The sequence below is a fragment of the Lichenostomus cassidix genome, chromosome 1, assembly GCF_008360975.1.
Source record: "Lichenostomus cassidix isolate B80296 chromosome 1, HeHo_3.0, whole genome shotgun sequence".
Taxonomy (NCBI): domain Eukaryota; kingdom Metazoa; phylum Chordata; class Aves; order Passeriformes; family Meliphagidae; genus Lichenostomus; species Lichenostomus cassidix.
In genome coordinates, this window is record NC_139479.1 from 39,248,809 (window position 1) to 39,270,398 (window position 21,590).

General features: G+C 40.2%; 1 protein-coding gene across 6 annotated transcripts in view; it reads right to left on the reverse strand.

Moving 5' to 3' along the window:
• FARP1 (FERM, ARH/RhoGEF and pleckstrin domain protein 1) overlaps nt 1–21,590 on the reverse strand; it is a 202,440-nt gene that overhangs the window by 35,973 nt on the left and 144,877 nt on the right. For 5 of the 6 annotated variants that reach the window (XM_085057395.1, XM_085057391.1, XM_085057393.1 and 2 more), the window contains 7 exons: nt 19,330–19,444; nt 18,013–18,160; nt 15,256–15,351; nt 14,547–14,710; nt 12,810–12,878; nt 11,984–12,059; nt 10,080–10,317 (listed from right to left, as the gene is read on the reverse strand). In XM_085057395.1, the coding sequence (XP_084913521.1) occupies nt 10,080–10,317; nt 11,984–12,059; nt 12,810–12,878; nt 14,547–14,710; nt 15,256–15,351; nt 18,013–18,160; nt 19,330–19,444 (906 nt within the window). The remainder of the gene's footprint in view (nt 1–10,079; nt 10,318–11,983; nt 12,060–12,809; nt 12,879–14,546; nt 14,711–15,255; nt 15,352–18,012; nt 18,161–19,329; nt 19,445–21,590) is intronic. The other variant, XM_085057394.1, reaches the window with a different exon arrangement.

Genomic DNA, 21,590 nt, shown 5'->3' on the forward strand with positions numbered 1-21,590 from the left:
AAGATGCTTATGGGAATGTTCCTTCTCTGTGGAGTACCAAGAAGTGAAAATGACTCAATTATGGAAACTGAGAGAAACATCAACCATTATTAAAGGCAACTGAAACTCTGCTGGAAAACTTCATGTACCGGTTAAGATCTCATCAAGTCAACTGTTAAAGAGTTTTATTGTTCTCAAGGTTGTTATTATTACTAGAAATTAAAAACATGTAAAGAGCCAGAAAAGCATTTTTCTCAGTACCTGGAATGTTGCAGGGCTTATTCTCTCTTACTCCTGCTCCATGGCCTGCTCTGCAGGGGATGGCAAGTGACATCCATATCCCAGTTACTCAGCTTTAATGTCAGATCAGTGTTTCCTAAACTCCAGTCAGGCAGATGAAACTCAAGTTGTTTCCCCTTTGTCCTTGGCATTACTGAGCATATCACTTATGAAGGCTCTTTAATAAGAAAGTATCTGACAGAGCTGCCACTGCTGTGGCCATATAGTCTAGCTTAATTTTCCATTTTCACAGTGGTTGCATAGCTCTAACTTGTATCTAAAAGTTTTGGTCAGAGAAAATGCATAGTACAAAATGGCATGGGGGAGAGATAGCACCAGGAGTTTTTCACATGCACTTCACCAATCACTAAAGTACCTTAGATTGAAGAAGAGTTTAATAAGGGTGTCCATCCCTTCTCTCTCCAGCTGTGAACCAGGCACAGTCGTGCTGCTGAAGAGTTATGGGAAGGAGGTCCTGCTCTGTTCGCCCTCAATGCAAGAACAAAATCCCACTGACTTCCACAAAAGCTTGAGGGGAACCAATTCATCAAGCTGCACTTCTCTTCCCCATTACCTGAACCAAGCTCGATACAGTTTGTTAGTTTGGAAAGTAGTTACACAACAGCCATAAATTCATGTACAAACATCCCTGAACACAGGACCAAAGACTTTGAGAAGGAACAGAAATTAAAAACAAATTTTGAAGAAATCCAACGTCACACATAACCACTAACTCTGCCTGGCTGGAAGAGGAGCTTGACAGGGAGAAAGGTTCAGTTTGACTTCACAGCTTCAAAATGCATGCCCATGGCAGTGAGCAGAATTTGGGAAAATGGTGCACCTTCTCAATGAACCAATTTCCTCATATTTAGAACAAAGCATCAGCCAGCAATTGGACAGAACAATTAAACCAGTGACAGTTTTACAGCAAAATACCAGTTAGAATGAGTAAAAGCCTTCAGGTACAGGTGGGACTAAAAATAATAATAAAAAAATTAATTCCATGCATACACAGTTAAATGGCTTGACATGCTTATAGTCTCATCAAGCTTGGTGTTGGTTTAGTAGCCAGCAACCTCTCCAGCTGGTAAAGGTCCATGCTTTACTGGTGTACTGCAGTATTAGACAGCGGTGAGAGTGAAATCAGACAGTAACTGCTGTTGGCCTACATCAGGGTATCCTCATGTCTTAAGAACAAAGAGTGAGCATTACAGTCTGGGAAGAATACAAGGTCACTGGGCATCAGTCCTTTGTTTAGCCTTGATCTCTCCAGACAGAAATAGAGCAACCTATAGGTTTTCCTGTTGTACCCGGGGTTTGGGTTGGTTTGCCTTTGTTTGTCTTTAAACCAACATGACATGGTGCTGCAGCAGAATTGGAAACTTCCAGCCCCCATGTAAGCTTGTGCCACAGATACTGTCCATTTCAACAAGACATCTCCCCAGGACTGCAGTGATCCTGCTTACGAGCCACGGCAGACGGCCTTGACTGCTGGGTCATTAGGGAATTCATTAGGAAGTTCATCTGATTGTGCTCAATAGAGCCCAAATGCCCTGCAAAAGAGACCTTCTCCCCTCACTTCCCTCTGCTCTTTTGCCCCGCAACCTGGTGTGGTTTCTCAAGTTGAGAGTCACAACCTGCTGGGCGTTTCCATTAATTCTGAGGCGAGGAGCGCTCCGTGAGGCAGGATCACTGTAAGAGGAGGAATTAGGTACTCCCAATACAAAATAGGCATTTCTGCAGTAAAAGGACATCGAGACAGTGCTCCGAACAATGCAAGGAACAGAAGATACACCATGCTTTGAGGATAGACAGAACATTGAAAAGGCTTTTTCTCCCAGAGAGGTACATGCTGACAAAACAGTGCATACAATGAAACAAAAAATGTTTCTCTTTAAAAGGTATTAAACAAATGACAAAAATGAGAATGAAGTCCCCAGAATTGCCAATTTTAAAAATTAATCTTTACTATCGAGATTTATTTTAAAAAATATCTGTGCATGTGCACACACAGAAATCAGGAAGTGCTGGGTAAGTGAAACACTGCCAAGCTTATGAACTTTGGTTAGTGGGTCCAGGTGATCTTTTTAGCAGGAACAGGGAAATATAAAGATTCAGCTAATCAAATATTTTTAAGTGCCTCGTGGAAAAGCAACAGGCATGAGCTCTAACATTCTCTGAACTAAACAGAAAGAACTACCTCTGATCTTGCTGAAAACCATCAAAGGCAAAAGCATGTTCTCTTCTCAAAACAAGATTTGCAGCATTTTAAAGAAAGCATCTAATCTAATTTTAACAAGCTTGAAAGCTCTTGAATCAGAAAGCATTCATTTTCCTTCCACCTTCCATGCTCAGTCAGTGACAGCTGTATCATTACTGCCTTTAGACTTGATTTTTATCAGTGTGAACTGCAGATTTTTATGGTTCTTGGGGGCCAAAACTTTACCAAAAAAAAAATCCATGAAAATTACACCTTAAAATTCCTGAGCAAACTATTCACCATTATGTCATGCAAATTTATGATCCTAAGGTCTTTACCCACTTTACTGTAATAACACCACCATTATTTACACACATACTTGTGAAAAACATGCCTGTGAACACACAGCTCAGCCAGGCACACAGGCTTTCCAGTTCTCGTAACATTTAAAACAAAGTGCTCACTGCTTTTAATAACAACATAAACCAAGCTTATTCTTCGTGCTCTTTATAGAACACAGAACTAGAACAAAAGACAAAATATTCTGTAAAACTGCTAGATGTCACCCAAACTAGGATTTTTGCCCATATGATGCCTTTGATTTTTATGTAGAAATTCTGTATTTTAAAATATCAATGGCACCACACAGCCTAACCATAGGGAGGAATACAGAAGATACCTGTGCTCAGGATGCACATGTTGCACAACAATTATTTCCTTTACAAATAAGTAACTAAGATATGTGCCTTTGTCTAGGCATATTTCAGTAACTATAGAAACTACTGAAACAGAAGAGGACAGATTTTGTTAATGTCAGTTTCCTAAGATTTAAATTCTCTTCCTTTCTAGAACCTGACAGCACAGACGAAAATTTTTCCTAATGTAGCTTGACTGAAACCAGAGTCTGCTTCTATTCACATTTGAGAAAATTTACACACCAGTCTAAGCTTTGGGTCCTCATGATGTTAATGCTGTGCATCTGCCACTTACCATGAGAAAACCCAAAACCATCATCATCAAGCAGGAGACACCAACAAGCAGCTGGGTTTCTGACAAAAGGACTGCTCTCCTACTATTTGAGTCTGACAGCAGCTAAGAAAAGAAAGGCCTATATATTGAAAATTGTACCAGAAAATTCAATTTACTTCACATATAGGGTTTCTCTTATTTTTTACAGAGAAGAGGACTGACCCCCTAAATGAAGAGGAAAGAGATGAGCTAAAGTGTGCAGAAGCTGCCGTAAGAAACTACACTATTTAGAGAGAGGGAGAGAAGCATTATTGGAAGACTGAAAGGGATTTTGGCTTACTTCACCTTACTACATGCTTGAACAGAGAACCTCTTTCCTTCACAGTCACTCCCCTTTCCAGCTGGTGACAACCATGCTGCTGAATGACAGGGATTCTCCAGTGGTCCACATTTCTGTGCACAAGGCTGTAACACCCAACTTCCTCAAACATGTGTCGAAGTCAGGAAAAACTTAGATTGATAGTTTGTTTTTCATCATTAGAAGTTAAATTGCAGCAATTAAAATCTCATTCTAAAGTCACCTCTGACAGCAGTCTAACGGCTCATTAAGACAAATGAGATTAGTTAAACAAACATGGAATTTGAGAGAATTTATAGGTCAGGCATCCTTTTTTCTGTTAAAGAACTGTTCCAGAAATAGCCACAGTTCATGCTAATTGCATCTAGATCATACTGATGAGATCTCAATCACAGGTTTTCAAAATTCAAAATTGGGTCTACTTCATCAGTTCAACTGATCAACATAATTCTTGCTCTGAGTACCCTATAAAACTACTGGGGCTTTAAACTCTCAGAAAAAGAGTGGAAAGCACACTATGCCAAAGGGAACTGTATATAAATAGGGCCAGATATTTTTTGTGTACATAAGATGTTTTCTATTCTTTTATTTTCCTTGTCTTCCTGACCCTGGAGTTCTCCAGAAGAAACTTCTATTGGTTACAGAGACTCTGTGTTTGTGTGTTTATACTGGGACTGAAGAAGACAGAATTCAAAACATCTCTGTTTCTTAGTGAAGAAAAAGAGGGCCTATAAACAGCTTTTAGATCTCTCTCACCAATTTTCTATTTGACTTTCTCTGGTCACCACCAAGTACTTGAATGTACAGATAGAGAGGTCAGAACAGGAACTTCTGGCATGAATGCTCCTGCTTCAGAATGAAGAGAGCTGCTTCAAATAATGAAAGCTGCACTGCAAACAAAACCCAGTCCTGCAAATATTCAGGGGAGAAAATACAGGTCCTGAAGCAGTCTGGTCTAGTAGAATATCAGCCATTTAGCAAACTAATTCACAAACCATTGTTTTTTTCACTCTTTACTGGGTTCTCATGATTATGTTCAGCATTACCAGTGCTGCTCTGTGAAGCAAATTCTTTCTAGTTTTGCATTCCCTTTAATCTTGAAGAAAACTAATGGACTGATATGATTTTTTTAAACTATTGATATGCAACTCTTTCATTATGCTCATCTGCCTATAACTGATCTCAGCTCTGTATAGCTCACATGAGGTAAATGAGCTATACAGGCTCATACAGCAAGCCTAAAAGCAAGCCTAAAAGCTTTCAGTTACATGTTGATGTTTTTCACCCATGGAAATATCCAGTTTTTCTTTGATACAATTTGTATTTAGCATGCACTGCAATGGTTAGTGAGATGGTGCCTGTCAGGAAGGCCTATGAGCTATGGGTGAAATGGCAGCACCTGATGCAAATCATCTTCAGAGAACACTCCTCTCTGCCATGCACCAGAAGTATGTTTGCTAGGGGATATGGACTTAAACTGAAAACAGTGCAATCTAGGCTATTCAGATATCAATTACTCAAAGCTCCATACATGCAATATCCTATGTAGGTCTCAGCTCCTACAACAACTTGCCATTGCCCATCTTTCCTTCATCTCTTTATTGACAAATTTAATATCCTGGGTCACAGAGGAAAACTAGATTCTAGGAAAGGCTGACATGAAAAAAACATCCCGAAGATCCCAAGAGGAGATCACAAGTTTGACCAGCTGCTGAGTAGGAGAAAACTTAAAACTGTCTGACATGACCTTTCTACTGCCATTGTAGAGGATGGCTGAATGTGGTCAAGAGGTTGGAATAGCAAAGAATGAATCAGAGTGCCTTTTAACCAGAGATTACCTAGATCTGAGCGTTATTATGGACAAACCCCTAACTACTTTTGCAACTTGTCTCCATATGTATCCAACTATAGGGACAGAGTTGATTCATCAACCCAACAAGAGGCTCCCTCCACATCCTCTGGCAAGACAGAAAATGGGTGATTCAGGACTACACAATTCAGACTAGACATAGCTGCTCAATCTCACAGGGATTCAGCTGCCTCATTTGTAGCAACTGCCTAAGGATATCCGGGTACCTCATGAGTATGGGATTGAAAGTTCATTATTGACAATAAAAAGTTTAGAATGGTGAATCAAAAGTACCATCAGCCACATTCCAAAATCTACTGGAATTGGTGGGAGAATCCATTAGTTACTTTGCCTGTAACTACCTGCTATACTTGAGACAAAGGCATGCTTAGATGACTGCTGTTGTCCAGTGTATTCAGATTAATAAATGCTTGCAGTGACTGACTAGAACTGACAAGCTCCTCTTACCATGGGCACTTTGTGAGCCACAAGAGGAATTCCTCCATCTCATCTCATTTGTAGTCTTGCCCTAAAGGTTTCTGTTCTTTGTCTGCAAGGTCCTTCTGATTGTCCCACAGAAACAAATTCCCAGACGAATTCCAAGGGGCCTGATCCTGTATGAAAATGTCAGTTTAAAACTCCTTTCTCACTTCACCATTCTTGGCAAGGGCTCAGATATGAACCACATGTCTAGTGGAGGAATTTGGCCCACAGACTGTTTTTAATTAAAACCTTGACTACCAATATTAAATGGAGCTTCATTGGCATTTGAATGCTGCAGAAGTAATTAATCATAAATGAAATGATTTCCTATGTAATTTATAAACTTTACTTCTTTTAACTGGAAGAATTCCACATGTTAAAACAGCAACTACTTAAACATTCAAAGCTGAAAAAATGCCAGATGACTGAAAACAGAGAAAAATCTTCATATTGCATTTTTGAGGATAATACTGAAGTGGGAAAAGAAAAGCTGTTGAGATACTTTATTAGCAACTAAGATAACTCCAGCTATCCAGCAGGTCTGTTCTTAAAAAGTTATAAATTCCATATGTTTGTAGGCATATGAGAGAAGAATCAGGCCTGGAAACAGTATCTGAAAGGATGCAAAATAGTAAACGCTACTTTAAAAATTTATATTCACTTAAATCCAAAGAATGTGACATCTATTCACTTTTCTTAAGCAGCAGAAATGACTGCAAATCCTTTTGTTGAAAATCCATTACATGAACCCTAATTTTACTGGCTAATGAAGCAATTAATTCATCTGTCCAAACTGCTATTACTTTACTTTATACCTACTGGTACTTTTGCTGCATAGGCAATAAAAAATAAATCAAAAGGAGAGTCATGCACCCACTCCCCCATGTTCACACTACCTGCTGATGTGAGCTTCAACTACTTATATTTCATCTTATATATTGAGAGCTTCAAGGCAATTATTTTACAGCTATTCTAAACCCAAAACACAAACCATCCTCTTTTAGAATCATATACAAGCAAGCTTCTCCCTAATTATCAATGTCGCCGTTTGCAGACTCATGCTTTTAACTACAGGAATAAGTGAGAATATTCTCTGTCCCCAAAATATCAGTATCTAAAGAGATGCTTTAAATCATTCCTGCTCAAGAATGAGGTATCTAATCTCTAAGAAAACCAACACACCAAAGGAGAGAGTTAATATTTATATTTACACAAAGATATATTTTACTTGTAAAACAGTAAAGTATGTAACAACACATGCCTAACTACTGTAGGTATATTTTTAAATATCCTTCACTCAGATTAAACTCTGTTAAAGTGTGCATAGACCAAGGCATTAGAAAAATTAAAAAGACTTCTTATTTTATAATTTTTGTAAAAACAATCTTGAAAATTTTATATTGTCTAGATTTACAAAGTCCTGTCGCTTTTTCATCAGTACTTATGTGAATGAATTCATCATCACTGCACACATGTACTGCATGATGCAGATGACTGGAAGTGACGTGCAGTTCAGTCAATGCTATTGTTCATCACTTAAAATTCTTGGATTTAGTTCCATTCTTCCACAAGAAAAATATACAAAAGTTAAAAATAAGGCCAATCATAAAGAGCACATCTTGTCTGCCAGCTCTAGTAACTGTAGGACACTTTCCATACAGAGGACCTTTCATCTGGATTTTCTTAATTAACTTGGAGAAACTAAGATTAGATTTTAGTTTTAGGATACCTTAATTCTCAATACTTTTAGCCTGTGAAAAGGAAGTATACACAGAATTAGCCTCTTTGTCCTTCTGCCCATATCCACTCTATAGATAGAACAGGAGACAGTCAGCCTAGAACAGTTATTCTTGTCATTCTCTTGTCAGGGGATGAAAAATTTGTGAGGTGGCACTCCTAAAAAAGTAGCCTACAACAGACTAATTGGATCCTGCACAGATAAAGATTTTTTGTGATCAAAGCAAAAAATGAAATTAAATAGCCACCATCTTCAAACCACCCACCACAGAAAGTTGATGGTTCTATAATAATTTCACTGACAGAATAAGCGATTAAAAAAATTCTTGCATTATATCTCTATATTAAACTGATAAAGGATAGAAAGGATTGCCCTGCAAGTAATACTCATACCACTCTTCATTAGAGCTGTTTTGATCAAAGATTTTTTCACTTGAATTGTATCTTTCATCCTACTCTCTTTCTTTCCTAAGGAAGAGTTTGGAGTTTCAACATCTCCGTCATCAAATCAGCCTGATTGAACCCACTGAAGAAAAAGACAATACAGTCATTTTTCCTGACAATACTGTCATTTTATACATGCCTGATTTTTACCCTTAGTTCATCAGATTATAAAATGCGTTATGAAGATGAGTAGACCAGACACATTCTTGCTATGAAAAAATTTTCCAGCATATTTCAAGATTTCAACAAGTCTTGGTCTTGAATATCAAGCTGCCTGCATTTGGCCGCAAATTTGGGTTTTTTTCCTCCTAACTCTGTTGAGGCACTCATAAGTTGCTCTCCTGATATGGGAGAGAAAAAAGGATTGTAATAGACATACAAAAGAGCACAATGTACCTACTTAATTTGATTTTTGCTTGTTTTGTTAAAATAACTAGTCAAGTGTCAAAGCAGCTACGACATACACCTAAACCATGACTTCATACAAGAATAGGTGAGTGCATAAAGTCTTACAGAGGTACCTAAATGAGTAATAATTTTCCCCTCCTCCTGCCTTTCAGAGGAGATGCAAACTGTTAAGCATCACTGAGACTTATTATTGTATTCTAGCATGCTTTCCCTCTGGCTGGTCTGTACAACGATAACATCTGAAATAGCCCATGCACTGAAATAATTACCAGCCACTCATCATGAGCCCCAGGAGATGCAACCACTCTAGGGAGCAATTACAGTATCCCCTGGTCTCATACACCCTAGTCCCTAGCAGCTGAAGACCTGCACACCATCTTCATCACTGAGGCCAATAGACACATCCTCCTCTACCTCCTCATCCAGCTGAAGGCTTCCAAAGGAGTACTTATTTCTAGGCATGGGAGAGGAGCTCAGCACGACGGGGTTTCCAAACACCAGGGGGTGAGTGAAGGGATTAATGACTTCTGAGTCAGAATCACTAGATTCTGTCCCACTGCTGGTGGAGCCCTCCATCATCTGGATTGCAGCCATATGATCCATCATGCCACTGGCACGTAGTGACTGCATGACTGGGCTCTGCTTCGACTGTGCCCCAGCTGGCATACCGTTGGCCATCATTTTGCCTTCTGGAGAAGACATCTTAGCCACCCCACCTCCCTTGCAGTATCTCTCTGATCTATACTCCTGCCCAGGGGTTGAGGATATCTGGCTTAGGATAAATGGATCTGTAACTGACTTATTGCAGAGATTTTGCGTTTTCTGTGCACGAGGCCTTTGAGAACCTGGAGAATATCTGCAATACCCATGGCAGTTAGTGGCGTGGCTGTCCTCCTCCCCAGTCCTCACCCTGCAGTTGTTCCCATTTTCTGAGACATAACCCTGAGAGCCAGTTCTGCTCAGGCTCATGTTAGGGCTTGACTCTTTGCTACTGGGAGGCAATGGAGTGGCCAGCGGACTACGGCTCCCTGGCCCTCTAAACATTTCATCAATAAGAGAGCTATGCCTTGGCATCCTGGGGCTTCCCCCAGTGTAGAAGGAGAGATTAGCTGCGTTATCGTCAAGGTACTCTTCAGAGGGATACTGGGAAGACTTTAGAGAAGCTGAGGAATCCCTGTACCTAGTTCTATTGCGATTTTCATCTCTGTAGTGAATATAGGCACCACTGGTCAAATCACCCTCATAATTGTCATTTGTTTGGGAATATGACCGGGTTATTTGTCCTCTGAGGAGATCATACTCGCTATCTACATCACTGCAGTCAATGAAAGGAATGGAGGTGCTGCTGCCATGAGCAGCCCTGGAAGCTGGACCTGTGCTTGGCTGCTGTGATTGAGGTCTGTTCTGCTGAATCCTGTCCTTAGCAGGTTCCTCTTCTTCCTCCACTGTTGAGACCACTGCTCCATCCACCTTTCTGCCTTCCTTTGGACTCTTCTTCAAGGAAGGGCTCTTGTGCTGTCCAGTGTCTTCTGTTGAAGTTTTCAACTCCTTTCCTTGCCGGCAGCTCTGCACTGCTGCAGCATCATTGTCTTCTCCATGGGCTCTAGCACTCTGGAAAGATAACAGAGGGAAGGCGAGGGGGAGACAAAGGGGAAGACAAAAGGGGAGGGAGGGTTGGGAGGGGAGAGGTTTGGAAGGGACAGGAGCCAGAGGGAAAAGACTACATGTAATTACGCACCAGAATTTTGCACTGCATCAGCAGCAACATAGGAGTCTCTTAAAAACAGAAGAGGTAACCCAAGCCTCAAAATTCATTAGAATTTAAAAAAGAGATCTTGAAGAACAGAAAAAATGCATAGGCTAAACAAGGAAAGAGAAAGCAGACAGAATGCAGTGATAATGTGAAAAGGGGTATTTGAGGTGTTTTCATGCCCTAAGGCAGCCATCAACATCCTAAGAACATTAACCTGTTCACACTACTCTGGGAAGTTGGAGGAAAAGATAAAAACATAAGACAAATACTGCACAGCCTACTTAGATACACTAAGAAAGTCACATGTGGGCTTTTGAGCACCCTACATTCACTCCCTGCAGTGCACCTGCCACTAGCTCATAGGCTGGTTTTTCTGCACACATCTGCCCAGCAGCCATGCTCCATCTACCTGAGCTTGCCTTAGCAATATTGAAATGCTACAAGCTATTTGAAATGGGCTCTACTTATAATGGAATTCTCTGAAGCTCCTAAATTTGCAGAAAGGAGGGAGCCTGTGAATATCAAAAAGAAGCAATGCACAGAAGGTGAAGGTTCAGGTAGCATTCTTAAATACATTAACCTAGTAGCTTGCTCCTGCCATTTAAGCTCTACCTAACATAAGGTTATGTGATCAAAGGTTCACCTCCACAGACACTGATGAGCACAGAGAAATGCTGGCAGCTGGAGAAATCACAACAACCTAGTCAGGAAAATGAAGCTGCCTGACCTGTCTCCTCTGAAGGCTGTCCCAGGAGAGCCATCAGCCCATGTGTTTGGTGTGTTTGGGATGCCAGCAACTGGAGAGACCAGAGCCAAAGAGCGGAAGAGGGTGAGGCCACTGGCACTGACTGTGCTTGTGGGAGTGCTGGTTTTGTGTTTATATGTGTGGCTATGGCTATATGCACTGTAAGTGTGCATTCCTGCAGGTGCCTACAGTGAATCCCTGCTCAGCCTTACTACCAGCTGGAGCTGGGAACATGCAGCTGCTGCAGCCTCACCACTATTGGCCTTCTGGATTTGTGAACTCCTAACACATAGCAGCTATTAACATAAATACATAAGGTATCTACCAGAGATAATGGCTTAGAAGGCCAGAGCTGCAATTTTCCTGAGGAAATAGTTGCTCTCCTCCCTGGTTAATACCTGGCTAATGTTAACCTAACACCTTGAAACGGGCAACCAAGACCTCCCAGCAAAGAAAAGTAATTACACTTTCCCCAGATGCAATAGCCAGCTACAACATAGGACCCCAGCAGTAACACTGAGGGCTGCAATTTTTCACATGGTCATTAGTACAGCTCAGACAAGCTCACTATTTATATTTTTCTGGCTGTCTGTAAGCAATGCTATTTTACTCTGCAGAACCTAAAGCTTATGACACCCAGCGCTCCTTAGCTCCCAGTTAAATGGTAAGTGAGCAGAAAACTATGCTCCTAGGGTTTCAAAACAGCAATCAGTGGAGGGTAATCTAACAAGAATTGTTTAAAAGGATTTCATTTCCAGGGTTTCATCAACATCACTGACTTGTTTTGGCACCTCTGCATGCTGTTCTGAAGGCTGTGCAGTCAGACTCCTGATGGAATGAATCTTGCTGTGTTTCCTGGAGATAAAAGGAAAATCACATGAAGAGCTATTTCAGGTGTTTTTTTTTTTCTACAAACAGCAATCAAGAGACATATCTCTTTTAAAACAAAACCTTTGAGCAGCAGCTTTCATAAAAGTTTGCTCCAAAACAAATTAACATTCCTCCTTTCTGTGAAATTTAGATGTGCTATGTGTTGCAAACGTACCACTGTGAGGACAGGGAGAGGCACTGAAGCAAAAATGGTCTATCAGGTAAGCATGACTGATAAGCAATGAACTGTTGTCATAGTCTTTGTGACATTTTGGCCATTACTTTCGGCTCACCATGAGCAAGATGAGCTCAGGCAGAGCTGGCTCTAGCAAGCTGGAAGAGTTTCAGTTTCCTTGGAGACCTCTTCCTTGAGCTCGGCTGTACTTTTCCTTACTTTAAGTTTTATTCTGAGCTGAATATGTCTGTTCACATACATTAACCACATCCCAGCAAAGAGGGTGCAAATCAAATTGGGAGAAGGTTACCTGTGATAGTAGAACACTCACTGCAGAAAAACAGATTGAAGACTATTGATTTTAAGTAAACTGTATGTTATGAAACTTCTGCCAAAACATTCAGGACCACAGGGATATAACACATGTGATAAACTGTCAAACCAGAAGAGAAGGAATTTTTTCCTTGGACTGATGCCAAGATCTTAGACTATAACTAACTTGAAATCTTGACTTTTCTTAAATTGTAACACATTGGGATAATTCATTTATTTCCTCTCACCTTTCAAACGGCACTTTTTTGTGCCCTCCTTCCTTAACATAGTCAAGAACTTGCTTCTGAGTCCGACCACTGAAAGAAAACCATAGTTAAAATATTTAATATGATATATCACCTGGTCATCATAAACATGTATGTGGCCTGAATATAAAGTCACAGCAATCAGAAAAGTATTTGTCACTACCAAAACTTTCACTTTCCCTAGCAGAAGCTCATGTTAAGATCATACTGAAGGTGACCTGATCAGATACACACAGATTTTTACAATTTTGCATGTTATTTACTTTTTTGTTGTTGTTGCTGGTTTTTTTTGCTATGCAGCTACTTTTTGATACCATTTCAGGCCTGCCTAAATTCAGTTGTGTGGGCCCTGTAGGGTACTATATTACTGGGAAGTCACTACAATGACTTCACTACAGTGAAGAAGGGGTTAAGTTTTCCTCTCATGAAAAGATATATTCTTGAATCCTTTTTCGTCAAATACCAGCCTTATCTGATATTGGTAAACCCTGGAAGCAAGATGAAACCCCCTGACATGCACTTCATTACTTGGCTGCTACTAAGAAACACACCTTTTCTGCAGAGATTTAGGCTGGAAATCCCTTTCTGCCCTTCTGCTACAGGATGCAAAGTAGTGAGAAAGCCCAGCACCATCTCTTGTGCAAAGCTATGAACTCAAAAGCAAAACTGAGAGCAGCACAGGAAACCCATACCTCAAGAATGCTCAACTGAGAGCCAAATTCTTCCAATTCATTAGAGACTTTCAAGGCCTTTCAAGGAAAAGGTTACTGAATATAGGAACACAGATCACAGGGGATGGAGGATGTAGTCAAAACCTGCTTTCCAAAGCAGGAGGTAAGCTGAATGCACCTACAGTTTTCTGTCTACTCAGGCAGAATCTTAACAAGTTATAGCTTGTTTACCCAACACAGGTCCTTCCATCTTAATTGATTTACTTTGCAGGCAGCAAACAAAGTGGGAAGAGAGTTAGAATGGCTATATATACACTGTGTTCTTGTGCAAGGCATCTAGAGTGCATCATTCATCTCAGCAAAGAGAGTTTCTGGCTGTTTTGCTTGTATCAACTTCACAAACAAAATAAACTGTATGAATAGAAGGATTTCCCCCCTGGCATACACAATAAAATATCTACAATGACACTTCTGCCAGTGTAAGGGGGGAAAAAAAGCCCAACACAATATCCAACTATTAAAAGCTTTCCTACAGGTCTAACAGTATCACAGGTAGACTTGGTCTTAGCATAGGTAGTCATCTCACAGAAATCCTTTGCAAGCATAAAGGTCCCTGCATAAAGCCATTGCTTTTAACTGAATAAATATGGGTTTATCACAGGGACATGCAACAAAAATACAAATCCCTACTCCGATACATAGGAAAGACCTTCACCCTAGCAGCAGAAGATTCAGAGTCCCAAAAAATTGCTAGCTAGTGTTGCTTAGGACACAAGCGAATTTTCATATGCAAAACCAGCTGGACCCTATATGCTTTATATCTTACCTCCAGAAAGCTACTTTGCAACAGCAACTATAAAATTACTGCAGGGTTTTCCCCTACAGTGTTCTTTGCATTAATCTGGCTGAGAAGACGCAATGGAAAATATAAAAGAGCAAACTACAATGTAAAAAAGGTGAGCTGAAAATAACAGGTTTAACCCTAGACCATTATGGATGTGATTTTGAAATGGAGAGGCAACAAAGGTGGAAAGAATGCACATCTTACCTGAACCTAAATGAAGAACCTCTAGAAAAAAGAACAGGTTTAGGCTTTGGTTTAGGTTCCTCAAAAAGCCTGAAAAAGGCATGATGCTCCACACAGATCTTCCAGAAAGACTTGCAAAAATCTCGACTGGCCATAAGGAATTCCAGGGTGTCCTGGAATGAACTCTGAAAATTGGGATAGCATTTGCAATGTAAGCCGGTAAGCAATACAGATTAGAGAAATGCATTGACGAATCAGGTGCTACACTACAAAAAACAAAACAAACCAAAACTCTTTCCCAACTTACTGGCTTTCATGGCTTTCCCTATCCTTCTGACTCTGAGACATCACTGGTCTGTCTGTCAGTATCAGTGCTATTGCTCAAACTTCCTTTCATTGACAAATATGACAGAGATAACGCAGTGGTTTGAATGTTAATGAGAAGTTGATTACATGCCATACCTTAAGAACTGATGATAGAGTACAAGAGTCACAGCCAGAAGATGACTCTGGGACATTCTATTATGATTAATTCAGTTTACATGTCCTTTGCTAGGACTGCTCACCTGAGATGTCAGGTTGATGTGCACAGTACCAACACTGAACATAAGTAATTAATTAAAAGCAATTAAAAAATATTCATGAGGTGGTAAAAACCACATGTGATCTGTGAGTAGAAATTTACCAAATAACCTTTTGTCAACTTCATCAATTCCTGACAAGGACTTACGTTCACATCAGGCCGTAGTTTGATAAGAAAACGTTTCCTCTTGAAGCTCAGCTTTCGAACCTTAGCCCAGTTGAAGGCATTGATCTTGGTGTGACCCTACAGAGAACAAAGCCAGCAGGGCTTAATCATTCCAGATCTGAATGGAAAAATCTAAACCACTAAAGAAAGCTTGTCATAAATTAATAATCCGTTCACTTAATTTGAAACAATGACATTTCTTCTAATTCATCCTCTGATAATGCAAACCATAAACATCTGGTGCCATGACTGAAGGCAGGCATTTATGGTTAAATTCTTGCAATACAGGACTAGGTATAGTGAGTTATTGTGAAAATATCCAAGCCGGTATCACTGCACAAGACAGGGTGGACCAGTTTTTGTTATCTTGTGCCACTGTGCAGACTCAAGATTTTCTGTGGTCTAAATCACCTTCCAAAGGTGCTTCACTCTATTTCCAACAGTGACAGATAATGCAGGGAATCCAGGCCTGTCACCTTACTTTCATGAGGTAGATTTCCTCCCTCTCTGTGTGTCTGCAGGGCAAAATGAATATCCCCTTAAATATTGCTTAACTGTGGAGAAAACAAGGAACTGCAAGTTTTGTATTGGAAGTACAAAACACTTCGGGTATTTTGACCTTTCATAGGGAGCACCAGAAGCAAAAGCAATCTAAGCAAATTACTTGTCTCTGAAGAACCACAGAATTATTTTCTGGGAAAAAGCAACCAATACCATAAGCAAACAGCAAGAAGAAAATTATCTTTGTAATACTCCAACTCCCCTTCATAATACTCCAACTCCCAGCCACTACTTCATCAGCCACTCCCCTCCAGAAGTTTAATTCTTAATCTATGTCAGCAGGTAGCGGAGGTGTTAAACATTCATTACAGCAGTTTGTTCAATGAAGATGTCAATACAAACATTCCTAGAGCACAGCAAAGAATTTTCACAGAACTACTACAGGATGCCTAAATGCAGAGACCCACGTTGATTTGGGCACCATCACCAGACAGCTGTAGGAGTAATGACAGTGTAATGATCTCTGCTAAGTCAACCAGCTGTCTAAGAATCACATAATTAATCTACTTAAAATAATCAGCAGCACTGACGCTGATTTCTAAATAAATGGCAGGCTTTATAATAAGTCTGACTACAACTTATGACATTTGTGAGTGAACTTTTATTTTCATTGGGGTCATTCTAACGAGATCCTCATATTTCAATTTCTACCAGTTATAACCAAAATAAAAGTAAGAACCTAGCTCTTGACCTATGAAGTGGTTGAATGAAGCCCTAAGCCTACTGACAGTCACCAATTGCTGGGCAGACTCCAGCAGGCCAGAGACCGACTTCCTTTTCAGCATTCAGTCTTGGAGCTTGACACAGTAAAATTTTCAAGCTTTTCAGAAACTTTGAAAGCAAAACAAAACTGTTTTGAAAGTCCCAAACACATCAGGCCAAGAAGAGATTACTTCAGAGCTTGACAAATCAAGCCTCGGGCCATCAACCTGCAGCTGCACTTTACTTAAGGATCTCAGCTGTCAGCTGGGACTCTGAGGTCCATGATGCTTTCTGTGAACACATACTACCACCTTGTAAAACAGTTTTAATTTACAAGGCCTGGGACTTCATTAATTCAGCTGATGAAAATGCTGTGGGAGAGCAGGGGAAGGGCCTGAGCATACAATTTCATGAGTTACATGCATTTCTAACAACATCCCAGTGTTCCCATGCTTCAACCTATGCTTCAGTTTTGGGGTTCTACTACCAACTCATTTAGCTGATCAGGGATCTTTTCAATCTGCTGCCTCTTTTTGGTTGTTTGTTTGTTTGTTTGGGTTTTTTTAATTCTGATCTCGCAGCATTTGGGTCAGACATTTCAGGGTTTGTTTGTTGCTGTTACTTTTCTTTATAAAAGGATTCTAAGGCTGTAAATACTAGTATTTTAATTATAGTCAAACAGTTAAAATGAATAGTCTTTTTGACAGTTGTAAAAAGGGACATTTTAAGGAACAGCTTACTTACTGTTTTTAACACAGAGTGAGGTAAACACCTAAAGTAAAAGCAGTTTACACCAGCTGACTACCTGTAACTTCACAACTGTAAAAACCCAGTATTTATGTAAGGGGAACTGCAGAACGAGAATTTGATGAATTTACTAACAATACTTTATGAATATTTACTAGACTGACTGGGGTAGGAAAGGAGAGGAAAGAAACAGAAGTAAAGTACTTTGGACCTTTAAGGAAGAGAAGTAAGATTCATGGATTCAGCAAAGGTACAATGGCCAAAGCTGGTCAAGAAAATTGTAAAAACTCTGACAAAGTAACACTACAGAGAGCTCATATTTACTGCCTACATCCTTATGCATGCATTCTAGCTGTCTGTTGTTTTATTTGTCTCTGCTTCTCGCCCATTTAATATACACCATGCCTGCAAGACCTACCTGCTCCTACATGCAGGAGAAGCCAGCATAACCAACCTTCAAATTGTGAGCCACAGCTCAGTTTGCATCTTGAACAGCACACTATGGGTGCAGATGGAGATCTACACTGTGCATGCATGCAAGGTAAGAGCCCCTGGAAGCTAAGGACCCAATGCAGCTATAACAGGTTTAAGATCATTAGAAAAATTTTGGAAGTTCCTGCATTTTCCCAACTGAATACTTGTAGACCTGGCTGAGTTCCTGAATTCTTACTGCTGTCAGAAATCTCTCTGCTTTATGAAGTACAAAATCCCGTCCTGAGCAGCTCTAACCTGGAACACCAGAATGCCTGTATTGGCAACAGCCAGGTTGATTTTAGTCCCTTCCCTGTCCTTGGCTGGATGCAAACGTATTCCGTACATCTCCAGTCGACGGGCAATCTCCAAAAGCTGGAAGTCAGACTCTGCTGGTGTCTGTCCCCTTGAGAAAGAAAACAGAGAACACTCACAAGCTTGTCACACCTTTTAATAGAGTTCAAGAGGTCCTCCAGAGAACAAAGAGACATTTGATCAAAGAGACTGTCAAAGGGACTGTCAAAGGTATAATATCTGTATGGTTCTTCTATGTCCCCAGACTTACATCAGCTGGGACAACACAACTTAGTCTAAATAAATATCAAAGAATACATAGATTTTACAGTCTATTATAAATTTTGATTGCTCCAATTTTGAGACACTTGATACAGCCAGATTTTAAACCATTAGCTCTAACAGAATTTACTACCTCCCTTTGTTTTTTCCACTGGAAAACATGCCATCTTCCTAAAAAAAAAAAATCATGAATGGAAGTGTATAATGATGCTATTCACTGTAAAAGTGAATGTAGTACCAAAATGAAGTAAAACAGAAGGCATTAAAACCTTACCATAAACGTTGGGAAGCCATAAGCACCCCATTAATTGTGATGAAATTACGCAAAGCTTTGATTATTACTGCCATAGAAATCACTACCACTCACCTATTATTCAATCTAGCTCAAAAATAACACTGTTCACATCTTGAAGTGTTCTTGACAGCCAAAAAATACTTTTCTACGCCTTATTGGTACTTCTGTTCGCCATTTTCTTAGTACTGGTCTTTTCTCCAGACATTAAGATACCAATTTGCATCATCTTGAATTCTGTTCCCTCAAATCCTTAATTCTGCAAGTATTCTGTGCATTTCCTAAAACTAGCACTAAACCCCTTCTCCACCTATTTCAAAATACAGCATGGAAAGGTTGAAAGGCAACCTTAAGTGTCCTTGAAACCAAAAGACTACTGTCAGAAGTGCCTGACTGATCAGTCATGATTTGCAATCATACCTGCATGCACAAAATCAGCAGTGAAGCATTTTGTATGAAATAGACTGTAAAATAACAGCATGCTTGAATGAATATCGAATCAATTGCGCTTTAAACATCTTGTTATGATGATGGGAAAAAGGCAGGAGTAACCTTCAGAAAGTTCATAGCTTTAACAGTTTTTCAGAAGCAACCTTTGAGAAACTCAGAGGTCCAAATCTCTTTTGTACTTCAGATCTAGCATATACTTACAGCTGGAACTACTCTAGAGGAAAAGAAAGCAAATAGAAAGAACAAAAAGATCTTACATGTGGTTACGGTGAAATTCCATGATTTTGTCTTCTAGTGCTTCTTGATGAGGTATATACTTGTTCTTCGCTAAGTGTTCACGATCTATGGTTTCATCAAAATCCCCAATCTCAGCTGTGGAGAATTTTAAGAAAAGTCTGTTAAAACACTATATTACATCTGAATAACCTAGTCACTACAAAAGATCCAGAAGCTGGGAAGAGGGCAGAGAAGCAAACATAATTCCTTGCAACCTGTGTCATGGTTTTATCATTCAGATTCCCACTACATTACCTTCCATACATTACTCTTCTCTATGTTATTTGATAAGTGAGAAGAAGCCCAAGGATTTCTCCCAACAAACAAGTAAGTTGTTGGATGTTAAGTGAAGAGATGGAGCCATCAGTGCTACCTTGACTTGTGTGGGGACAAGGGCAGGGTAACAGGCAGGGCAGCGCTAATTCAGCAGAACTCATCCATCTCCCTCCCTCATGGCGCTCAGGTGCCTTTCCACGGAGCAGCCAAGCAATAGCTTCCTATCCAGGCCCATGCCCCACATGGTAACCTTTGAGAGAAAATCAGAAAGATGGTTCTGTTTGCTTGTTTGAACACAGGCTAGTAATCCACTTCATGGGGTTATGAAACATTTGTCTTCCTCTAATTCTGCAGCAGTTTGAGACACATTCTGTCTCCCTCCTCCTCAAAGCTGCTCCCATCTGCTGCAGTTATTCAACACTGTGTGTGCAACAGTATGGCACACCCACCTTCCATTTTGCAGCCCATTCAGTGAAATTTCCTTTTTTTTTGGCAGGTGTGGGGGTGAGGGGCAGGCAATCTATCTGTGGGTGCCAAATTACTATCTAGTTGCCTGCTATTCTTGGAACGTCTCTGAAAATCTTGCTATTAGTTTTTTCACTGAACAGGCATAGCAGCTTCTGCCTGCAAACCTGATGGAGTAACAGGAACAAAGGCTGCTACCTTGGTAACGTCAGGGAAATTAAAATACAGTGCCCTGAAATTAAATGCAGGCTGCAGTCACACACATTGTTGCACAGTTGACCTAGGATATGACAGACCCAGGCTCAGATACACCTGCTTCATCTTCGCCTCTGTTCTGCCCTTGTAAATGAACCCTTAATCCAGTTCTGTTCAATGTAAGTCTCTTCAGAAAAAGGAAGGATTTCAGATCACATTTATAACACTGTGTTTCTGACAAACTGGGATCAAATATACCTGCAAATGCAGAGAGGAAGCAATAGCCTTGTGTAGGCACTGAAAATGTGGAGCCAAAGCATCTGTGAATGACAGAGCAGTAGCTTTTTTGACCCAAACTGCCCGCAGACACATGATGACATTTTTTACTTTGAAGGTCAGAGGTGGAAAAGAGTTGAAAACTGATACTGTCTGATTTCCACCCCCTCATTCAGCCCATCTGCTCTCAATCCTTCCTTAAAATGGCAGAAATACTACAAAACCTTTGAGAATTTCCCTTTTGAAAACTGTCCCGTTTATCCCCATCTTGGAAAAAAGCTCCCTCCTTCCGGTTTTACTCATCCCAGACTCATAAATCTTCAGGGTCTGCTTTTAATCCTAACTCAAATAAAAGGCAAGTTTCTTTTCTTTAATGAAGCCATAAACCCACCTAAGTTTGCAACATCTCCAATAACACAGGCCTGGATTCTTTAAAATGCAGTTCAGAACCCCTAGGTCTGTGCACACAGACGAGCTTAACATACCTCTTGTAGGGCTTTCTTCAGAGTCAGGAGTACAGAAGACTTCACCTCTACATGATTTCTACAATGTTTTCAGCATTTTTCAACTGCTAATCCATTATCAAAATTGTCTTCCTGGCTTTCAAGTTACTTTTGAATTTGTTCTCTCTGACCCCATAATCAACAAGCTTTTACTTCCCACCTTACTCTCCTTTTCCACCTTAAATGACTTTCTAGTGGCACTACATGGAGAATGAGAGGGAGTTATATCGTAAATATTGTCAGCCTCACATATAACTATTCTCTAAAATCTTTTAATGTGATTTAGCCAAAGACTTCTTTACGCTGCTGGTGGTTTTTCTCTTATCTTGCAAGCACATTACACCATGCTGTATTCTGTATGAATTAGCATTATCACTCCTGATATGTCTAATGCTTTGTGTTTCAGCTCAAATTTTCCTCTTAGCACAGAATCATAGAATTGCTTCATTTGGAAAAGCCCTCTAAGATCATCAGGTCCAACTGCTAACCCAGTACTGCTAAGTCCATCAGTAATCATGTCCTGAGTG